This window comes from Nipponia nippon, unplaced genomic scaffold, assembly GCF_047370975.1.
Source record: "Nipponia nippon isolate SJK-2023a ecotype South Korea unplaced genomic scaffold, ASM4737097v1 scaffold_18, whole genome shotgun sequence".
NCBI classification, from domain to species: domain Eukaryota; kingdom Metazoa; phylum Chordata; class Aves; order Pelecaniformes; family Threskiornithidae; genus Nipponia; species Nipponia nippon.
In genome coordinates this window covers 4,556,255-4,579,266 of record NW_028262334.1, presented here as the reverse complement: position 1 = coordinate 4,579,266, position 23,012 = coordinate 4,556,255, and the positions used below count along the sequence as shown (strand labels likewise).

Genomic DNA, 23,012 nt, shown 5'->3' with positions numbered 1-23,012 from the left:
AGCGTGCAGCGATCTGGATTTATCGGACTGTCAGTAACCCCCACTGAAAAGCCTGGCTTTGCGAGGAAGTGCTGTTTACTGAAAATGTCATCTTTTATTTAGACTCCTGCTGCAACGAACCCATGTCTTTTTTTCAGGACTGTTTAATTGCACAGCCCCTGACACGGGTTCCTGGGTGGTTTTTTCCTTCTAATAAGCACTAGGTAGCTTGGCCAGGGGCAGAGAAGGGCTCCTCTGCGGCAGGGAGGGGAGGGAAGCGAGAGCAAGACGAGGAGCCAAGGGCAGCTCAAATCTAATGATCACATGCTCGTGAAGCGATGAATCCCAGAAAGGGCATCTCTGTGTGCGTGCCAGCTCACCCGCCCTCCTCCTCGCACGGTGGCAGTGTGGAGGTAACGGGTGCGATCCCCCCGCCTGGCACCCAGAGGGGCCGGGGATTCAGGTCGCTTCCTGGGCAGAGCTCAGATTTGTTGAAGTCGTGATAACTCGAGTGCTGGAGCCCTTCGCCTGTGGGGCTTTTCTGCAGCTCCAGAGGCTGATCTGAACCTTTCCACTCACTTTCAGGCTGGAGTGGGATTTGTGTTGGCTCTGCGGAGGTTTGGGAAGGGGTTTTAGCAGAGGGGGAGAGCTGGAGTAGAGGGCTGCGACTGTAACTGATGGCAGAAATAACTTTTCTTCTCCCTCTCCCCTTTCCTCCCTGCAGAAGAAGGCAGAGGCTGCCCACCGGATCCTGGAAGGACTGGGTCCCCAGGTGGAGCTGGTGAGTGTTACCTCTCGCTGCGGGGAGCGGGAGCCGGGCCGGGTTTGGAGAGGTTTCTGGGTGGCGAGCGCAGCACCCTGTGTGCGCAGCACCCTGCATGTGTGTCTAAGCTGTCAGAAGGAAGCGCGCTGCTGGCCGGGACCTCTCGCTGGCATGGCACCAAGGCAGGAAGCGAAGTGGCTGAGATGAGTACTGAAACAGGCAGACACACACAGCCCCAGCCCTCTTCGGAGAGCCTTAACCCTTAAGCTCCTTCCTCACGTGCTGCAGCGGAGCTGGGTGGTGGAAGGGGCTCCAGCGCAGCCTGCCTCTGCTCAGGATGCTGATGGCTTCATCTGCTGACGGCAGCCACAGCGCCGGGGCTGCGGGGCTGCTGCCTGGCCAGCCAGCCTCGCGGTGCTGCGTGGGAGGGATGGGTGCTGGGGCAGCTCTCCGCTGTCCCGCCCCACTGCAGAGGGAGGAGGGTGCTCTGTAAGCACGGCCCGGTCGCAGCTGCAGTGACCTGCAGGTATCGGGGCTCGCATGCATCCTATTGCTGTCTCCCTCATGCACAGGGAAGCTGAGAAAAACAACTTGTCATAAATTGTCAGTTTGGGGCTGTCCCCTCATCAGCAAAATCCAGCTCTAAGTCAAGCAACTGATTGATGGGAGGGGTGGCTGAAAACAACCTCTGAGGGTCTGGAGAAGGGTGCTGAGAAAGGGTGCGTCTGCAGTGATGCTGCTGGAAGGATCGGAGGGGGACAGACATGGTCTGACGGAGCATCTCTTGCTTTGCACTGGCCATGGGGTGCCACAGAGGGAGCCGTTCCTGCCAGGTGGGAGTGGGCAGCTCACAGTCCTCAGCAGCTGTAATTTGGACTTGCCTTGTGGAGGTGATACTAATTACTATCTTCCCCGGGCGCGTAAGGGAGAGGTCACAAGGGAATTAGTGCTCACTGCTACGTGTCGAAGCCCGCTTCCTTGTTTGGGGAGGTAGCGCTCATTATTTTTCCTTTGAGTCACCAGGGTCAAACCCTTTGCTCTCTTTCTGCTCTAAAGATTGGCAGTGCGTGGGGTTGGTGCTTCCTCATCTGAAAGATGTTGCATTTCCTTTCCTTCCTCCCCCTGCTTTTTTTTGTTTTTTTCCTTTTTTTCCTTTTTTTTTTTTTTAGTTTGTTGATGCTTTGCTCTTGGGTGCTGACGCTGCACAGGGGAGCTGCAGCGGAGTCCAGTGCAAACCTTTCCTCTGTCGCCCTGCCTTATTCCTTGGAGGGTAGGGGAAACCTCTGCTGAGGAAACCCTGCAAAACTGCGGTTGGGCTCTGTGTGCATCTTGCAGACTGTCTCATCTGTCTGCCCAGAGAGAGATGCTTCCTATGGCCCAGCCCCCACGCCGTGTCAGGCAAAACAGCACCCGGGACCTGCTAGTGGCCTCTGAGAGATGAGATGAATAGTCAGATCTTCTTCTGAGTTGGAAAGGAAGCAGGTCCAGGAAGGAGAGCAGCTTTGCATGCTCTGCCCGATGTGCACACCTGCTCCACTGTGTTGCACACACGGTGCACCAGCCCTGGAGCTGCTGCAACCCAGAGGTCTCTTGAGGCGGCCTGGTGCTAATCCTCGTGCAAAGCCTCTGCAAGGAGCGGTGGTGGCTGTCACCCAAAGGCAGGGTCTTGGATTGCTGTCGGCTCTGCTCAGGCTGCTGACATCTTGCTTTTGGTTTTTCAGAGAGCTCTGGTTATTGCATTTGCAACAGCGATGGTGACGGATGCGCATCAGCTCGGTAGCAGGGCAGCTTGCCAGGGGCTGATGGTGCGAGGCAAGAGGTCACAGTGGAAGTCGGTCAGTCGCGGCTGAGAGAGGCCGGAGGTTTCCGCAGCGTTGGCAAATGGTGGCTGCGAGCAGGGTGAGGTGGTACGAGGTCTTGGGTGCTGCTTGCAGGACGGAGCTGGAGGCTGTGTGCCCGGCTTGTGCTGGCGTTAATGGGTGGAGGGGCCGTGGCGGGGCTCTGCCCTCTCTCCTGCTGGCGGCAGGTTGCTCCAAGGGGTTTGCGTTTGAGCGAAGAAAGTCATCATATCGCCTGAGCACATCGATGGGCTTGTTGAGGCTGCCTGTAGCACTGGCTGGAAGGAAGGGTTTTGAGAATGAACGAGTATAGCATAAACAGGGATTTACCCAGAAGTTTTGGGTCTGTGTCAGGGGTTTCCCATCAAGTTGGAAGCTGCTGGGAGATGGCCCAGCTCTGGTGGGAAACTCTAGTTCCTGACTTCAGTCTTTTAAACAGCTCCCTCTGAGCTTTCAGCTCTTCACTGAAACTGGTGTCCTTGGGTTGTACATCTCAAGGAAGCAGCAAGAGTTTGTTGCTGGTTCCTGGCTTCCTACTGCTTTGACCTTACAAGGTCTGGCCCTGCACTTTTTATCTTAGAGGTGTCATTCATGTCTGATCCTCTTTGGAGTATCCTCGGTTTTGTGCTCCTGGGGTTTTAAACGTGCAGAATTGCCCCCGAATTGGCCCTGCACCTCTTCCCTGGCCCCCACGTCAGCCCCAGCCGATGCAGAACACACCGTGTGCTGTGCAGTCGCGGCCGCTGCCCTCTGCTTGGCCGGGGCTCAGCTCCCTGTCCCCGTGGTGGAAATCACCCCTGCGCAGGGATCCCCGAGAAGCAGGGATCCAGTTGAGGTCCCGGGAAGCTGGCACTCCCCTGTGGGTCAGGAGGAGGTTGTGACTCAGTAAACCAGGACTCTGCTCATTTCATCCCTGCAACGTAGCGGTACCATTTTAAAAATGACCCCATGTTTTCCCCGGGGAGAAATGTCATTGAGATGTGTAGTCTGAACACTGCAGTGGCCAGAAAGCAATCGAGACCTTCCATTCTGTTTTATTTTTAAAGAGCTTTCAGTAAATGCAAGGTTTTTCCAGTGATAGCTTTGCATTGCAATTATGTTTTTCTAAAATTTCATCCCCCAGAGAAATGCATTCCATGTTCCTTACCCTGGAGAAGCTCTGTGGATGTTTTGTACTTGTCACCTTACCCATCTGACCTGTCAGCTTTACTTCTGCTTACTCATTGAGAAAGCTGTAATGCTGTGCAGGTTGCGGGTGGCTCTGAGAGATGCTGTTTCTCAGTCCCTGCCCTGTTGAGAATAAAGTTTCTTTAACTATTTAGTCTGTGAGGACATGTTCTCTATGGTGTAGGTAGAACTTATCTCCTGGGCTTGCTCCACTGCGTGGGCTGAGGTGCAGTGCCAAGGCTGTTGTGCTGGCAGAAATCTCTTTGAGATGCTGGTGTCATGTGGACGTGGGGTTTGGGTCCCGGAGTTTCTTATTTCTGAATGTTTGGGCATTTCTTTTAAAGTGATGCATTCCAGTGCTTGTCTGTTAACACTTAGGTTTGCTAACTGAGAATTTGAGTGGCTGTTTATATCACAGAAAGGTAGCGGTGGAAAAGAATCAGCAGCCTTTGGTGAGCTGAGTGGCATCAGGGCATCCGTGGTGTCCACGTGCACACGAGCATCTAACCCAGGTGCAAACCAAAACGTTTACTCCACTGCCTTCTCCCAGGAGGAAGGTCCCTGCAACTCACCGCATGCCAGCTTCTTTGCTTTGATTTTTATGAGCACAGAGGGAAGAGAGGCACTTTTGTTTATCAATATTTCCAGTTCCTGCAGTCCTCTTCCAAGAGGCAGTCGCTGGTCAAGGCAGCCCAGTCAAGCCTGTCCAGGGTGACTGTGGACGTGATGCTCCAGAGCCACGGCTTGATTTCTTCTCTCTGTGGTGCAGACCTGCCTCTCTCGAGCTACGTGATGAGACGGATGTCTGTGTTCCTCTGAGCTTTCCAAGCGTGAAGTGCACAGCCAGCTCTGAGCCAGGAGTCGGACCAGCTAAGAGGATTCATGATAGAAATACCCCTGGGGAAGGGGCACTGCTGAGAACATGTCTCCTTCTCAGGGACCTGCTTGTCCCTCTCATCTGCCCTGGCTATGCCAGCACGGGGTGGCCAGGTGTCTCCTCATGGTTGTCTCCTGGCAGACTTGCAGCCCGCCATCCCCTCGCAGGGTAACAGATGCCCAAACGCTGCCGCCAGCCCCGCAGCCCTCCTGGGAGGCAGCAGTTCATCTCACCCCGTCTGTCTGCCTGGGCTCCTCTGCATGCCTCTTCTGTGTGGGGATTGCGTGTGCTTTCCCAGCGAAGAGGGGGATATCCAAGGGCAGCCAGAAAAAGAAGCTGATGACCTGCTGGTGCCAAGATGCAGTGGTGATGGGCTGCAGAGAGTAGGGAGAGCTACACTCGCTCTCCTTTCTATGCAGACCGATGTGGCTGTCCCGGTGTGTGGCAGCCCCAGGTGAGGCAGTATCTGTTTTTTACAGGGTGCTAGAGACAGGCTGGCTCTGTAGAAAAACAAGCTTCTGTGACAAGCACCTGTGATGGTGATGGGGAGATACCACAGAGGAGGTGAGAATAGCACCTTCTTCAAACCGGAGGAGAAAGGGACCCACATGTGTTTGCAGGTTCTTTCCTCTCCAGTGCTGCTCACCTGGTTGAGCAGATGTTCAGCAGATGTTTTGCTCTTTTCCTGTGTTTAATCTGAGATGAAATTGAGTGGACCCAGAGTGTAGCCTCAGCTGTATGGCCACAGTAGGAAGGTGAGCTGGTTTGTATGTAGCCACGGTCAGGATGCTGCCTTCAACCAGCGTCCGGCCACCACGTGTCCCCTGCCTGTGTTTGGCCACAGATTTTAGATCGCTCACAGCTGATCGGTGAAAGTTTGTGGATGAACTGCTTGAAAACTTGGGTGACGTTTCCATGGTTGGACAGGAGCTGTGCTTATTAGGTGCCCAGTTGCTGACGATGGTTGGGCCATGGCAAGCTTTTGATTAGCACAGTCTTGGACGTGTTCACACCAGCTTAGCCAATGACTAGAAAAGCGTTGAAGGGCTTAATCCTGAGCACCCTGTCAGCCTGCTTACGTGGACACAACTGGTGGCAGCTCCTGGAGCACGGCCTGAGCTGTTAATCACAATGGGTGGGATCGAGCGTGGTCTCTGTGGCACCTCTCCCTCCCAGAGGTGGGACCCTGTACTGTGGCAGGTTCCCCAAGGGTACATCACCTGCGGATGGGAAGGGAGAGGTGGTGAGGGCAGTGACTGGCTGAAGGTGGCCAGGGATGGATCCAGCTCTCCTGACTCTCTGTGGAGGGCCCCAGCACGTCCCCAGTGAGGGTGTGGGGGACAGAGCAGCTCCGTGATGGGTGCTCACATCTGGTGCTGGAGACAGCCACGGTCACTGGGCTCTCCAAAGGGCAACCCTGGATGAAACACTTGTCCTACTGGAGCCCAGTGCCCCTCCTGAGGGACGGACAAGAGCATCGCTCTATGCGTGGGTGCTGGGGGACGGCGGCGATGTGCCCGGGGACCAACGCGCCCCAGCATTGCTGGAAACCGCAGGGGTGAACGCTTGTCCTGCCTGCAGTTGCCTGCGCTTGGCTCCCTGGGAGAGCTCAGGCAGGCTTTTGCCGCGTAGACATAACAATTTGCAGCACACAGACTGTCTCTTCCCGCTTCCCAAGCCCCCCTTTCCCCTCGCCTCCCCCGTGTCATATGTTCCAAAGCGCACTGCGTTTTTCAATCAGTGAATAACAACCACGTACTCCGCCGTGCCGTGTTTATGTGGATTACGTCGCAAATTGCTTGTTCTGAGCCAGCTCGCTTGAGCGCTGCCTGCCCTCCCACGGGCTGAGCCGGGATGCACTGTGACTCGAGCGGTGCTGCCGGGAGCCAGCACCCTCCAGTACGGCCGGGGAGCGGGGCTGGGGGCACCGGGCGGGCTGGGGGGCGTGGGGACGGGTGCCTGGGCTGGCACAGCTCGGGGAGACGGGAACCTGCACTGAGGTGGCAGCGCTTCTGACAGGTTTAAGTTTCTAAATGTCAGACTGTACCATTTATGTCTTCATTTTTCTTATTTATTTCAGCCATTATACAACCAGCCTTCAGACACCAGGCAATACCATGAAAACATTAAAATGTAAGTACGTGGCAATAAAGGCTATTTTAAATGTCAGGTTGGGCATTAGGCTGGAGCGGGAGGGATGCTAGCTCACTCCCAGACCCCGATTAAAGCTGCCGAGGAATCGCGAGCATCCTTTTAGAGCTGGTGTTTCGCTGCTCTGGGTGCCTGAAGCACAAACCAGCTCTAGGAGCGGCTCCAGGAGCCCAGCAGTTGGGAGCCGTAGCTTCGGACGGATGCTGAAGGTGCCGTTTGATTTTTCTCGAGGGGGTGGACGCGGGTCCTGGCTGGTCTCTTGGCGTTTTCCCAGAGAGCACTCACTTTGGGTGCTTTCTTCTGTGTTTTAGGCATACTGAAGTACTAAATCAGCTGCCAGCGCACGCGTGTGTGCGTGTGTGTGTGTGTGTGTGCATGCGGGAAAAATGAGGCAAAATGAAAAGTTGCAATTACAATTAGATTTTCATGAAGCACCTCTTGAATGTCTAATAACAACTGGTTATTTCAGAGATACTTACTGAGACCTAGCAATCATCTCATTTGACTTATCACCTCAATACACGATTTAATCATCAACCTGCTTTTAATAACCACAGTGACTTCCTGAGCATAGAAGAAATATAACAGATAATGAGAATAGTGATAATTGTGATTATTGTTGGAAATTTAAATAGTCAAACCAGATCTGAAACTTTTATCTGCCTTGAATGAACTGATGATTGCTCTGAGCTGCCTGCAGCGTGTCTATTTTGGTATGGGCTTGGTCAGCTGGCGATAATCATCTTTAATAATCTATTAACAGAAGTTAATAATCTTTTGCTTTTCAGTGGTATGTTAATTGATCCCAGGGGGATTATAGGGAAAGAGTTAACATACCTCTGCTGTTCTGCTCTGCTGCAGGGGAGCATGGTAGGCGCTGGCGGTGTTTAGGTGCTGTCTGTCCCCAAGGGCTGCGGGGAGGAGGAGGAGGGTTTGGTGACGTGACCCCGCTGCTCACTGCCCGGCCCTGCTCGGTTCCTGCTCCATCGAAGGCTTTCTGTGTCATCCAGGCAATGCACTCTAAAACATTCAAACCCCAGAGTCACCCCGAGCCCTTTGGTTCCCACGAGGCTCAGCGGGTCCCCAAGCAGCCTCGCTGCCAGCACTGGGCGCTGGCCCCCTAAATGCGAGGGTCGTGTTCGGGTACTCGGTGTTGGCCTGGGTGCTGGGACTAAACCCAAGGTACTGCTGTGCCATGCACCTCTGAGGTAGGGGAGCATCATCTCCTGGTGGTGGGTGGGAAGGATGGAGAAGGCTTCTGCAGAGAGGGAAAGCAGACGGAGAAGTCAGTGAGAAACGATTGCTTTTCCTGCAGCTGAGAAATCCCAACAGCTTTTTGCTTCCAGATGTTTCCTTTGTGCTTTGTGTTGACGATGCATTTGTTGGTCGAGCTTGGCAGACACTTCCACAAGTCTTGGGCAAGGACCCCCCAGGATTTTGACACTCGTGCGCTTTGGCCTGGGTCTCCCGTCATTTCAGCCCTCTGGCCGTTGGCTTTGGTGGACACGCTGCCTGCGAAGGCAGCTCTGAGGGGTGCGGAGGATGCAGACGTGTGCCCTCCACGCTGGCCGCCTCGCCCAGCCCACACCTCTCAGGTGTGCTTTTCTAGCTGCAAAGATGTAAAAAAAGGCAAACAAAACCAGAACCACCCCCTCTGGTTCACTGATTCATCACAGGACTAATGGAGTAGGTGGTGATTTTACAAGAGTAAATTGTAGTAAATTGGGAGAGGCGATGATGCCTGGCAGAAGGTCTGTGCTCCCTGCGGGCTTGCAGCCCCCTGCTTCTGGAAGTCTGTTTTGCTGTCAGTTCAGGGGGTTGACGGCTGATAAACCACCTTGTACGGCATCGGGTGCTGGCCCAAGGATGTGCTCTCCGCCTTGCTGGTTGCGACTCACCCCTGGCACTGATGGCATGTGGCAGTCACCATCTCTCGGGGTCCCCCGCCTCCCGTCTTCTCTTGAAGGGCACCACAGCCATTACAAGCTGGGTGCTGAAGGTGGCAATTTCAAGCTGATCGCTAGTTTTGTCCTTGAAAGAATGAGTTAAAAGTAGATGCAGATACTTCACCCACTCTCCATTCCCCTGCCAATATTTGTGGGTTTGTGATCACATTTTCCTGTGATTTAAACGATTTCCTGTCCTTGGTTGCTTCCTGAAAGACAGGCAGAAACCAGAGGGAGCTGACTGCGCAGGTCAGGAGCGAAACCGGTAACGAGACGTGGAGCCCCATCAAGCCAGCTTCCCCTGCCATCGGAGCAGGCGCTCCTCTCCATCCCTTCCTTTGTAGGCATCCGTAGGGTTATCCCAACCCTCTCGTGCAGCTGTAGCGGTGGCACTGATAGACCAAGGGGAGGCTGGAGCAGGCAGGCGTGGGGTTAATGCTCACTGTGATTAATGCTGCAAAAATATGGGAAGGAAACCACATGTTTTAATGAAAAGCCTCCGTCTCCTCCTTCCAGAAACCTCGCAATTAGCTGCCTTCAGCTGGTTATTGATGCCAGCCAAGCACATTCACAGATCTAGGTCAGCAAAAGGCGCTTGAGCAATCTGGGCTCCAGATGTTCGCTGCTTTTGACCGTGGGCCTGCCTCGGAGGTCCCGGGGTCTGAATTGCACTTTGCTACTTGTTGATGGATGTGCAGAGAAATCGCTGTGTCCTGTTCTCCCATCTTTTGGGTCCCTGTTGCACATTAAAGGATGTTTGGGTGCTTGGGAGGCAGATACAAAATCAAGATTCCAGTGATTCTCCTAAGCAAATGATTCAGGGTGCTTTGACCAAGGGGAAGAGGGATTCAGCTTCTTTGTTTTGACCAAATCATGCTTGGATGTTCAAATCCTACCTACAACTTCTCCAAATGCAGCCCACATTTGGAAATGCTTTTTGTTCTTTCCTTGTTCTTAATACATTTGTGCCTTTCTGCTCCATAGCCTGGAGGTGGCTGTTCCCGTAGGAGATGCAGGGTGCTGGGAGACACCAGCCAGATGCATTAGAGCACCAGAAGGACAACTGCCAGGACACCACAGGTTATATTTTGCCGAGGTGTAATTGGATGCAGATTCTTCTGAACGACTTCACCCTACACAGATTTAACCCCGATGAAAAACTCTTTTGGCACGTTGCTGGAGAATCGTCTAGGTTGTGATTCTGTCCACAAAGCCTCACTGCACGCTGGCTCTGTTGTGCTAAATAGAAACTGCTCCCACGTGAAGCTGGTTTGGAGCCCCATACCTGGGCACAGGAGGATGGCCGGGCTGTTACTATCACAAATGCCTTCTTTCTTTTTTTTAAACGTTTCCTAGGATGGATTTTTTTCTCAGTTGAATGTTTGCAAGTGCTAGTGAGAAAGCATTTGAATATCACAAAGCCAGGATTCCTCGATTTCTCTACAGCGACACTAGTTTAATTCTTCCTGCTTGTTTGCTTTGATTTTCAGTCGGGATGAGTCACTTATGCTAATAGAGCTGAATGGGGAGTTACGGGGGGAATTTCTACTCTTACTAAAATGTTACCGGTCTCTTATTTTCATGGAGTTTTATGGCCTGTCTCCTATTCAGTACAGTTACAATTAATTTCATGCCCCAGTTCATTCCAGTGTTTGCAGCTTCAAAAGCTTTTAAGTCCTATTTAGCTGCCTCGCTGTGCTCTGTTACCCGTCTGCTTGGGTCTCTTTGGTTCACCTGTGAGTGCAGGCTTCGCGCAAACACGGTTAATTTTGTATGCTGCATCTGCCGCGTGATCTAAGGCACCGTTGAGTGGTTTGTGCCAAAGACTTGACCTACCTTTGATGGGACCGTGTCCTTTCTGTTTGAAATACCTGCTTTGCTAGAGGGAAGGGCTCTGCCGCTCTCTCATCAAGAAAGAAGAGAGCAAGGTGGTGTTCAGTGCCCTCGTTTTCATAGGGATGGGGTGAGCTTTGGCCCTGTAGCTAGCTTGGCCCTTGCTGTTTTTCAAGGTGTGAGTTTTTTGGGTTTGCAATGGACTGACACGTTCCTTCAAGATGCGATGCAGCCCTGAGCACAACCGGAGGCCACTTGAATGATTCTGCATCAGCTCAGGAGGTTGCAAAGACCCCTTTATAAAGATTTTGCTGAAATACAGCAACAAACGCAGAGGACACTTACTTGTGCACCAGTTAAGCACCAGTGCATCTGGTCTCGGTCTCTTATTTCAGTGTTTTGCCAGCTGGATGTACAAGGATGAGAGCTGCTCTTCCTGGTAGTGATTTTGTGTATTCTCCAGACTCCTGGCACCAAAGATATTAACCTTCTTTCCTCGAAGTGTTTGAAAAATGACAAGATGATGTTCACATGAGCAGGATCAATTACCTGCTGTCTACCTGGAGAGATATTCTCCGAGGGGGCCTTCATCTCTACGGCAGGAGATTCCTGATCGGTCAGCCATGAAAAATAGCCTGGTAGGACTCTCCTCCCCCCTTTCCCGAAGCAGTCATCTTGAAATCATAGTCTGTGGGATTTGTGTTTGAAAGCAAAATGTGAGCTTCTGAGCCTGTGAAAAGCACGCATAAGGAAAACTGAAAAGCCCAGGGTAAGTACATGCAAGGTGCTGTTCACAGGGTTTGCTTTAAACCTTCCCTTCAAGAGCTTCTCCTTGCTTTTACGCTGAAGTTCAGAAATGTCGGGGTGAAACCAGGCTGCATCCCCTTGAGATGCTTGGAGAGGTGTCGGAGAACCAAGGTCTGAGTGTACAGTTAAAACAGATTAAGAGCTTGGTGTGATTCTGGTTTTCTCGCGTGTCCAGATCCAGCAGCAGCAAAGCTGTGTGTACTGTTAATATTTGCACATCTGGGTTGCTGTCTGCAGCTGATAGCTTTTCGGGGGGGGGGGAACATTGCCTCCGCAGAATCAAAATCTGAAGTCAGGATTTTCAGAGAGGTTTAGGGGCTTCTGAATATATTTTTCTTTTTGAAATGCCCCCTCCCCCTTCTCCCAAAAGAGCAGAACAGCTTTCTTCTGAAAATCTAACTACTACAGCTTTTCAAATCACTTTGGAAAATTTAAGTCATCTTTTCATTACTGGCTGTTTAGGGGTTTTAGTAGCACTGGATTGCCTCTGAATTCATAGTCGAAGCCTGACATGTAACACAAATGCTCTTCCAAACCCTGTCATTACTAATGCATTCTCTTTCAGGTCTCTTTATTAGCGCTTGTAGACATTTTCCTCATTAGAAATTCACCTAGCAGCTCCCCGCTCATCCCATTCAAGGTTTCTCATCTCTTTTATTCTCTATTGGCATGCACTAGGGCAGAAGTATTACCTTGTGATGAATTACTAAATGATGGAGACACACACTGCAACCTTCTGCTTCTTTCTCTTGCCGGTGAAAAGCCAAGTATGGGTTTTCGATGGACTATTTTGCAACACTTGGGCTTGCAATGTCAGCCTGGGCTTCAAGGGAAGGCAAAGGCATAGGACAGGTGCCTGACCGATGGCCAGAAGTGCTTCTGCACTTGCACTTGTCTCATTTTGGTCCTAAGCTCGTAGGTGCTAAAGCGGATGGGCATGAATTCCCCAGCTGATGTTAAGAGCTGTGGTTGTGGATGTAACTGCTGCCCAAGGGAGTCACTTGAGCATCTCAGTGGGAACATCATCACGAAGAGGTGGCACTGCGGGGGCCTGGACAGGCTGTGCTGGGGGTCTGGCCAGGGCAGGCTCTGATAACAAGGCACCCATGTTTGCCAAGGCATCTCCTCCTTGGAGCACAAGCATCTCACTGGCCTCGACATGTGAGCCGCCAGGTGAATTAACAGCACAAACCTTTCCATGAATTATAATGATGACTTTGGACCTCCAAAGCTGAATGCATTTTGGACCTGCAGAGGAGATGATTTGAGAAGCTGGGAGACCTCCGGATGGCTTCTTTCTCTTGAGTGTTGTTTCTGGGCACAAACACAGCCTGCCTGACTGTACATCCAGAGTTACCAATCTCTGCCACTCCGTTGTTAGAGGCACTAATGGTGCTGGGAGTTTAGTCCATCCCAATGCTCAAGGGCTCTGGGGTAAATTAACTAAAGCTCTGCTTTGCTTTTCTTCCCCAGAAAATGTTTCTGAATATTGCAAGGAAACTGCTCCGAACAGCTGGCTTTCCAGGAACGTGCCCTGCCTTGGGGTCAATAGGTTACAGTGGATTACCAGCTGGAGCTGTGTGCTCTGGCCCTTGCAGAGCAAGGAAATGAATGAGTGCGATGGCCCGTGAACAGGATGACCTGCTCCCTGCCCTCTGCAGGTCGCCTCGCAGCTAGAGGGGTAGGGAGTCGGTGACTGCCCTGAGCTGTGCCTTGGGATCCTGGCATCAGCGATGCGTAAAAGCAGGCATACCAGCGGGGACACAACTGTTTCTGTACGCTCTCCGTTGCCTCTTGGCTGGTTTCACCTTTGAGCGTTCTTGCTGTGCTCCTTGGGTCCCGTGGTTTGCAGATCTCCAGTCTCGCTGGCAGAGCTTTGTTTGGCTGGAATTGCCAGGAGGCTCCTCCGTTTCCGACCCTCGCCTGCATGATCAATCTCACTGTACAATGGCTTTGCCGGCTGCTCTCTGCCTCCTTCCCATTGCTCTTTGCAGGCTTGATCCCTGCTTTGTTTGTACTGGCTGTTTGATGAAAGACATTCCTGTGTAATTAAATACCCCTGATTAGTTTTGATCAAATAGCAAACTTCCTTTCATCTCGTCTTGCACGGGCTGAAGGTCTCTGCGGGCAGGCTTGGCCAGGTGTGCTGCAGTGCATCAGCTCTTTGTATCCTTGGGAGTCTTATCCCAAGGATATTTGGCAGTGTCCACATGTGTGTACACACCAGCACCGACGCGCATGCGTGCGCGCACATCCTTTTAAGATCGCAGCCTCTGGAAGGATCGTAGCCAAGTCATTTATGTGGACCTGAGCCAAGTAACTCAAAAGTCAAGAGTTATGGGTTCTCTCCTTGACTGGCTCCATTGTGAAAGCCAAAAAACAAAAACAACCTTGCACCAAGCCAGTTAAGGTGGAAGCGGCTGCTCCCACAGGGCTCCCTTTGCTTTGCTCGGAGTGGGAGATGTATTTCGCTCAGGTACTTGGTGGTTTGGAGGTTGGCTCTGAGAACCACGCTCAGGTGTGGGGCTCACCGGTTAGGTCAGCGGGGCTGCAGCGTGAGGATGAGTTACGCAAATACAAAAAGCTCTTGCAGAATCACACCCAAAATTATAGATAGTATTTGAATCCTGCTTCCTGTGCCGGTGGCAGGTGACAATCAAACATCAAACATCAAGTTTTGAGTTTGGTTTGCCTTGTTTGATCTCTGTTTCCTCCTCCTGCCTGCCAGTGCTTGTGGGGAAGTGCGGGCACTGGTGGAGCTGCCCCAGGCTCCCCACCTGGGTCGTGCCCCATTTACAGACTGGTGACTGGTACGGGGGCTCTTGCTGCATTTGTCCAGTTCATACCTTGCCCCTAAAGCGGGGGGACCTGCTGCTCCTGAGAGCCTCTGCCCCCCCAGGCTATAAACAAATGGGCTTCTGATGTGGGAAAAACCCTGAATCACCCACAGCCTCAGTGGCAGGCTTGGCTTACCTTCACCCCCTAGGGATGATGGAAGGAGATCATCACCGGGTTAGTTCACCGACAGCAAGGACAGAAATCCCTGAGGCGTTTGCAGAGCAGTTGAGAGGAATAGAAGCTCTGGGCTCCCAGCGTGAGGCTGCATCTCCCGGAGCATGGCCGAGAGCCCCCGTTTTGGGCACTGTCTGGAGGTGGCTCCATGCCTGGGGTCTGCAGAAGCTCACAAGGTCTCTCTGGAGAAGGCTGTGGTGGTTGCATGACCTGCACTGGCTGGTCTCCCCCCTCCCTGCAGAGGAGCAGAGAAGGTGCAGGAAAAGCTCCTCTGGTGACCAGTGGGCTGGAATAGCTTTTGGCATGGAGAAGGTAGCTGGACGTGGTGTCCTCACCTTGGAGAAGAGCTGCCTTCAGAGGGAAGCGTTAGACTGGGGCTGCACTGAAGTATGCAAGTGGGAAATGCACATTGACTGTGTCGTTGCGGCCAGTGCTGGGGGACACCCTGTGAAGCTGAGAGCCCACCAGAAAGAAGGTCTTTCCCCGTGGGTACACCAGGGAGCTGTGGAGCCCATGGCCGCGGGGAGGGCAGAAATGCAGGTGAGCTCCAGTGGTGATTAGATGAATTGTTGACCACAAGGATGGGGATGTGCTATCTGGCAGCTCCCGAACAGCAGCTTACCAGAAGCTGGGTGGGCTCCGTGTCTCGCTGGGTCCCTCCCAGCCAGCCCCTGCCCTGCCTTAGCAGCTGCGTGGGGCTCCGCCGAGGACAGGGCAAGGAACTCGCATGGTGTGTGGTGTGCCAGCCCAGCAGTACTTAAAACTGTCCACAAGAGTCACTGTTGCTTTATCTAAGGAGCCTCCGTGCCTTCTGCCTGTGAAGTGCCTGGTTTCTTCACCCCACGGAGGCTGTGTGGTTCAGGTCTCCACCCGTGACGCTTTTCTTGTGCCCCAGCAAACCGCAGGCAGGGAGCTGCAAGGATTCAGGCTGCCGAGGAGGACGATGAAGGAGGGTTGGCGTGTTGCAAGAGCAACCTTTCCCATGTGCGGCTCCACGCTGGCTATTTCTGTGCAAGACTCCCAGCAGACAGCCCTTACCTTCCCCGCCTGTGCCGCAGCCGTTGTGCTTGGCTCTTTGATTTGCCCAGGGAGCACAGCGTGTGCTTCGGAGATGTGTGGCCCGAATTAACCTCTCTGCAAATGGTTTCTAAGTAACAGCAGTACATGTAGGAAGATAAACTGTGAAGCCTATTTATATTTACTGAGATTGTATTAACCTTTGAAAGGTTGACCTTATGCAAAAAAAAAAAAAAAAAAAAGAAAAAAGATAAAGTGGCAAAAACATTTAGGGCATGAGGGGGTTTTGTTGTTGTTTTTAATCCTTTCACTCTTTGATTACTTCAGCCTTGGTGGTGGTAAACATACACCGGCTTTCAAGGCATTCCTGATTTTTGCAGCTGCAGAGCCATTAAGCCTTTGCATGTATTAGCACTTTCAAGGTCAGCCATGATGCAAAACTCAAGGCAACCCATCAGCTGCGTAAGAGCTGCTAACTTTCTTCATTTACTCTCCTGTTTCCTGATAACTTGTGCAGCAGATCCAGCCGCAGCGTGTCGAAGCCCCACGTGGCTCCTGGGCGTCACCCAGGCGGGCGTGGGGAGGGCAGGGGTTGATTTAGCTGTGCTTGCCCTAAGGGACAATCCATGACCCCTTGCTGGGGGCCATCCCGCACATGATCATTATTAGCATCACCCCAGCGTTTTCCCAGTGTTAGAGTTTCCATCAGAATTGGAACACACAAACGGGAGTGTGTCACTTGGGCACTGTCTCCTGTCAGAGCTTGTTCGTGCAGAGCTGAAGCCTTGGAAGGAAATCCGTCCGACGGGGTCTCTGCGGGAGGAATGGCTGCCCGCTGCAGTACCATGCGGCGCTGGAGCCGGTGACAAAAGCTCACCGTGTGCGATGCAAAGGGAGGTGGGAGCACGCAAGGAGCTGGAGCTTGGTTGGGCAGAGAGCCTGCGGGTGGGCAGAGGAGCGCCTGGTGGGCAGGGCTGGCAAATGGGTGCTGGACGCTGCCGGACCGACCTCGCCTGTGGGTCCGGCGATGGATGCTCTGGAGCATTCGGCACAGCACAGCCCCGCTCCTCGTTTCTCCCCGCACAAGCAGGCAGATGTCACTGCAGCTCCGTGCCTCGGTTTCCCTAATTTTTAAAGGCAAGCAAATGCTATTTGCACAGAGGTGAGTGGTGAGGTTTAGCTCAGCCAGTTGCCTGCAACCCAATTTGAGGCTCCTCGGTGGATGCACCACACTGACAGAAAAAAAGGACAGCGGTGGTGTGTGATCCAGCAGGGAGAAGCCTTTGGCAGCAATGTTTATTAATATACGTAATGGGGTGGCCTCTGGTCTTTGCAGTGCAGCCTGGAACAACAGTGGGTCCTTTGTAAACATGCCATCAAAAAAGAGCAAAGGCAGAAAGTGCCCCATGCATGGATTTATTAGCTTTCTGCCCCCCCAATGGTCAATGCCACTTTGATTTCTGAAACAGAATCAAAGGATGTGGCTTGATATTCAAGCCCTTGCTCAGAAAACCTTTGTGGATCCAAGTGTCCGCTCTGCAGGAGCCTTCAGCCCCATCGCTTGGCTCTGCCTTCTGCCGATGCTGGTGCTGCCTGGAATTGGGAGTGCGTGGGGATTTGGGGCTGTGTGGCTCAAGCTGACGTCTGTTCCCAGCCGGTAGCTGGTGTTTTCCGTTCGCAGGAGGAGTTACGAGTGCCGCTTGTTAGCACTGCCTTGGAAATCAAGGTCTATTTTTGCACCAAAGCGTTCAAGGCAAAATCAAAGGGAATGAAGATGGAGTGCAGCTCAGGCAGCGGTCAGGGACTCTGAGTGTATCCCATACCTCTGGTAACTACTTAGGAGAGGAAAAGAGAAGTTACTAAATCCAAATGGTACTATTAGGACCAAGAATCAAGCCTGATGTGTTTCCTCCTTCGTAAACTAAAAAGATGCCACAAAGCTGAGTGTGGCTGTGCTGTGCAGGAGAAGAAATCATCCCTGTCCCAAATCCTGCTGCCTTTCCTCTAGCAGCCATACTTGATCTTGGAGGTGGTGGTGGCTGAAGACCCCACACCCAAGGAATTGCTGTCCTAAAGAAACCTGCTAATTGTTGGGTGCCAGTATTATGGCAGTGCCCCTGCTCTGGGTCCCCACGTGCAGGTGGGCTGGGATCCCCCGGCACGCTGCCGGAGCGGAGCTGCAGCCTTGGCGGTGGGCTCGGAGGGACCTGGGGTCCCCAGGTGCCGCAGGATCACGGTCCTTCCCCCTGCGTGCCAGTGCATGGTTTAGTGGTGTAGCAAGTTTTAAAAGTGAAAAATTTTCATACTTTCTGCGATGTTCTCCATCCCTAAATTTAGCCAGGACTGGGGGCTCAGCCCCTGTCTAAGTGAGCTGGACCCTCTGCCCCTTCCCAAACAGTCTCTTTTGCTCCTGCTGAGGTTTAGGGATTGACGGGGGGAGGAGGGTGTCTCCTTCCCACCCCACTGGCCAGGCAGGGCGGGGAACGAGGAAGCAGCAAGGATGTCTTTTCATTCTGCTAAACCCTGCAGAACATGCCTACATGAGACTGTTAAGCTCCTGATCAGTAATTACACACTGCAACCCTGCCTTTAATCTGGATAAAAGACTTCAGGAAACTCCTTTGCCCCTGGTCTCTACCTTTTACCTAGAGATTTTATTGCTGTGACTATTAGTAACAGGACCAACTGCAGGAGCTCAGCTCTCGAGTTCGTGTAGGCTGGGAGCTTGTGCAACCTTTCCAGCTCCTTACTGCTTTGGCGCTGCTTCTCTTTGAGCAATTATTTCATGCCATCTTTAGAAAGCAGAAAGAAGAAACCAGAGGGGTGTCTGGGCAGATGCAGGGTTGGTTGTGGTTGCAGTGGCTAGTTTCTCTTTTGAGGTCCCAGTTCTGCAAGCGGCTGAACTTTCCTGGCTTGTTTGTTTGCAGCTTTGTTAGGCACGGCTCCAAGAAGGCAAGAGGTTAGGAGATATGTGGTGCAAGCCCCGCCGCAATCCTGCCTCCTTATCAGCGCCTCGGAGCCCGGGGGTGAATAACCCCTTGGGAGCGTGTGTGCGCTGACAGCTCCCTCGCTGCTGGCCCTGGGGAGCGGGGCGGCTCGGGGTGGCCTCTGCTCGGGGGGTGCCGGGGGGAGCCGCCTCCTGCCACACAGCCCTTGGCCTGAGCCCCCCCAACCCTTGAGACCCCATTGGGTTTTTGCAGATCAAAATGTAAAAATGATCAAGAAATGGCCTTGCCCTTCGGTAAATGCAGAGCTGGAGGTCTGCACGTGTTCAGTGCTGAGCACACGGGAAAGGTTTGCAGAATTGGGAGTTTATAATTTTAGTTCTCAACCTCAGTCCTGGTTTTACCGACAGATGTGGGCAAAGCTCCTCATGTTGGAGGGTTTGTTGGTCTTTCTCTAAAGCTGGCGCAAGGTCCCCAGATAACTGCGTTTGCAGCTCTGGAGTTGATGCAATTCGGAGTTAAGGTGGAAGCTGTGCTGCAAACTCCTTTGGGAGTGGGGAGAGCCAGGCTTTGGATTTTAGCTGTCTTGTTAACTGGATCTCATCTTTTTTTTTTTTTTTTCCTTTACAGAAACCAGGCAATGCGGAAAAAGTTAATTTTGTACTTCAAGAGGAGAAATCATGCTCGCAAACAGTGGGTAAGTGATTCCGCTATACCTTATTTTATGTGTATAAAGCAGCGTAATTTATTACATGAGAAAGAAAAGGACGTTTTCCAGCAGAGAAGTGCTGGTGCTCAGGTCTTTGCTGTGCGTTGCTGTGGCATCTCTTGTGCTTAAAATAACTTAGATGTAAAGGAGAGGTCCCCGATCCTGCTGCAGGCAGCACCTCCCTCTGCAAGTACCCCTGCAGAGCAAACACTCGGGGTTGGCTTAATCACAGCGGAGCCCTTCATTGATCTCAGAGAGCCTATTTGCAGCGTAAATGTCTATTTTGTGAGTAATTGAACCCTGAGAGAGGTGTGAAACAAGCTGACTGTGCTTCCGATAAATGGTCTGAAGACCGATCTGACTCTTTCCAGCTGACCACAGAGCGATGTTCTAGGAATTTGTGGTTTAAAACAAAGATCAAGTTACTTTCTAGGCAGCTTTACCTGTGAGATAGTTCCAGTGTCCTCCCAGGAGATGGTTCTTGGGTAGGTAAGGGGGAAGGTGGGATTTATTACGAGACTTCGAAGGCATTTGTTGCAAGTCCCTAGTAAATAGAGGAGAAAGTTCAAGCGGGATTTACAGAGTTTCTGCGTTTTCAGCACTGACGGTTGCCTGTGGTAGTCGCCCGCGGGAGCTGAGAGGCCAAACCAGCACAAAAGGGGAAATGCCAGAAGCAACCAACAGCCCGCACCGGGAAGGTGGATGCTGGGGCATCTTTCCATGAAGGGTGATTCAGCTCATGACACAGGGCTTTGTGTTTTACATGGAAGGTGTAAATACTGGTTCCTGGCTCGGTGTCTCTGTTCTGGGGCAGGCTCAGGTGCTGGCGTTAGCATCTTAAATTGCCAATGGTGCAGGTTTTCTGAGCGTCTTTGGTGCTGATTTTGGACAGAAGTGCTCTGGCTGGGAAGAATTGTTGGAAAAATTCAAAATAATCAACCCTGGGAAGTGGTGGGAAGGCTCTGCTTTTAAAAGCAGCTTCCAATAAGGCTGTTTACACAGACATTTCTGAGCCAGCGATTGAATTATTTTCTTATTTTTCCGCCATTTTGTAGCAATCTTCCAAAAGCCACAGATCTTGCACTCCAAAGGGATGGTTGTGTCTCCCATTTCTGTCCAAATACATATTTGTTTAGTGTTTTCCATGATAAAACTACTTCCAGGTTTCTAGCAAGGGGTTACAGGGCTTACGCCTTCAGCACGACCCAGTGTGGCAGTCGGTGCGGTCAGGGCACCTCACCTGCCGCAGCCGAGGCCTTCTGCAGTTGTGGGAAGAGGATCAATATTCCCTTCCTGAAAACAGGGATTGCAAAGCATCGTGTGGTTTTATTGCAACCAGAAGGGAACTGCCCAGGAGCTGCTTTCTGGTGGAAATGGCCGGTTACTGCGCTAAATGCGGAGTGAGTCGCTCTGTTGTGAATATCGAGGAGCTGGGGGAAAAGGTTTAATTAGGCTGCAAGAACACGGTTCCTAAAATACGGCTTTCAGTAAAGTCGCCTGTCATGCAAAATAGGTGAATTTCTGCCAGCCGGTTTATTCAGTGTCCTTGAAAGGGGATTTTTCAGTTTAGGGAAGCATTTTGCCTATTCTACAAAATAGGCAACATACGGTTGCTGAATTTGCAAAGTGAATACATTTGCTGATTCTGTTTGCAAAATGGGTACGCTTAGCTATTTTTCTGCCTATTTTGTAGCAGACCCTATTTTTAGCAAAGCCCATCTATGTGCCAGTGTTTCTTTCTGGCTCTTTTACATTCTGGGGTATTGTCGCTGCCCAGGGCTGGCTGGAGCAGGGTCAGAGCTCGGTCCCTGCAGGGTCCAGCCCTGCGAGCCGCACCGGAGGATCTGCAGGGCTTCCTCCTGCCCCCACCGAGGCTGGCACAGCAGAAGATGTTTAATTGCCATCAGAGGGGTGATGCTGCAGAGAGAGAAGGGTAAAGGGAGCTGTTCTGGCTGTAAGAGGTTTATCTCTATCAGCCAGGGAAATAAAAACGTGGGACTTGCATAGGAATTGGACTGGTTCCTCCTGTCACCTTCGCTCTTCCCCTCCCCTCCGAAGAGCTGCTCTGTTCCCTGGAGCTGCAAGAGTGTGGGCTGTGGGAGGGCTCGGGCTTGGCACAGCCTACAAACTGCCTTCAGCTGCTACGGCGGTGTTACTATTCATCCATTTTTAGATACACATGTCAAGTCCGATTTGGCTTGCCATCACTTACTTGTGTGATTGAGAGACTGATGGGCTGGTGAGCCCAGCCGGGAAGGGGAGCAGAGGAAGCACCGATGCTAAAAGCCGGCACAGATGGTTGCTCAGGAATGGACATGCTTGCTTATGGCTGCTCAGAGGATGCTCGAAGAAGGAAGAGATGCTTCTGCTCCTGAAGTGCCTGACCGGGAGCTTCTCCTTGTGATTGAGCTGTGAAGATCTGGGGAATGCACAGTGCTATAAGGTGCCTGTGATCTTGGCTTTTGAAGGATGGCAAAGCATTGCAGGGAGCATGTATCCCAGCTGGACCAAAAAGCGCTAAACAGGGATGCTGCAGACCAGCCCCGCTGTGGTGGGGTTTGAAGCTTGCGTGGCAGGAAGGATCTCTTTGCTCCAGGGTGGGAAGGGGCTTTAAGAAAGCAGATGCAAGTCAGAAGTGTTTGGCTGGTTCATAACAGAGCTGTGCTCTGGAGGGCTGAGTCGTGTGAGCGGGGAGCTTTGGTACTGCCTGCCCCGCTGCCGGCGTGTGAGCTACTGGGGAAATCAGCAGTGTGACGTTGATGTTGCTTTTTCCATCTGCAAATACCGGTTCCTTAAAAGAGGAATTCTGGATAAAGCTTTCATCCAGTTGTCCCAAAGAGTGGGGGAAAAGGAAGAAAAAGAGCCTGCCTGCTGGCTGTGAAACAGCCCGGCGGCCGTGCCAGGCGGCTCTGCCAGGGCGGTGGCGGTGCGGGACCCAGCGCTGGCTCATTCCCATGGGGAATGAAAAACCTTTCAAAGCCTCAGAGCTTCTCACCAGACCGAGCCCTCATGCTGGGCCGTCCCCCGGCCGCGGCGCAGGCTGGCACGCAGCACGGGGCACCGGCTGTCTCCCGGTGCTGAGGCTTGATAAACTTTGCAGGGTATTTTTAGCCTCTTCCCAAATGTGATGCTCTGAAAGCAGGAGGATGTAGCAGATTTGCTGGCAGGGTGGGAGCTCTCTTTTTCAGGGGGGCTGATAGCATTGCTTCAGGAGGGGTAAAAATACAGCAGCTGTGATTTCTCCAAGCTGCCATGGTTTGTTGGCGTTACCTATAGCTCCTTGCCTGCAGTGCAAGATTCCCCTTGGTGGCTTTTAGGGCATTTTTATTTTTGTTCTCATTCCTCGCTTTCATCTTACTACATTTCCTTTAGCTCCTGCCGAAACCCAAGCATCTCCTGTGCATCTGTGCAGGGCAGGAAAGCCTCTGGCTCTGGGCGTGCAAATGGGAATTAATTTATTGGGGGGGGGGGAAGTGTTAGTCTGCATCAGCTGCAGGGTTTGAGGTGCTTTGTCCACCCCACATTACTGTCAAGGTGCCTCCAAAAGGCCACGGGGATCAGAGGACGTGTTGCTGCACTTGGGTTATTGCCAGGTCCAGGATGGCTGGGCCAAACCCACGTGCCAGGATCGGTGTGACACTGGCCGCAGGTTGCTGCGGGTGCCTGGCACCAGCGACGGGCCATGGAGCTGCCGGTGCTCGGGGTCCATGGCACGACTGACCCGCTTGGCTCGGGGTAACCCAGCTGCCTCCTGACCTGGAATTGGGCGTTTCCATCAGTTTGGGTTGTTTTTTTTTTTTACCTCTCCCCATTTTTTTTTGGTGGCCGAGAGTGAGCGAGACGAGAGCAGAGCACATCTGAGAAATCCTACAGCCTTGGATGTCCCTCCGGTCGTGGGGCAGTGATGGCAAGAGATGAGTTTATTTCTTTGAAATCTGGATTCCCCCCGTCTCTGCTGCGGTGCCAAG

The 23,012-nt window shown here is 52.4% G+C and overlaps 1 protein-coding gene across 17 annotated transcripts in view; it reads left to right on the top strand.

Annotated features, from left to right (window-relative positions):
* NCOR2 (nuclear receptor corepressor 2) overlaps nt 1–23,012 on the top strand; it is a 256,466-nt gene that overhangs the window by 141,776 nt on the left and 91,678 nt on the right. For all 17 annotated transcript variants that reach the window (XM_087754366.1, XM_087754364.1, XM_087754355.1 and 14 more), the window contains 3 exons: nt 704–760; nt 6,705–6,757; nt 18,966–19,032. In XM_087754366.1, the coding sequence (XP_087610492.1) occupies nt 704–760; nt 6,705–6,757; nt 18,966–19,032 (177 nt within the window). The remainder of the gene's footprint in view (nt 1–703; nt 761–6,704; nt 6,758–18,965; nt 19,033–23,012) is intronic.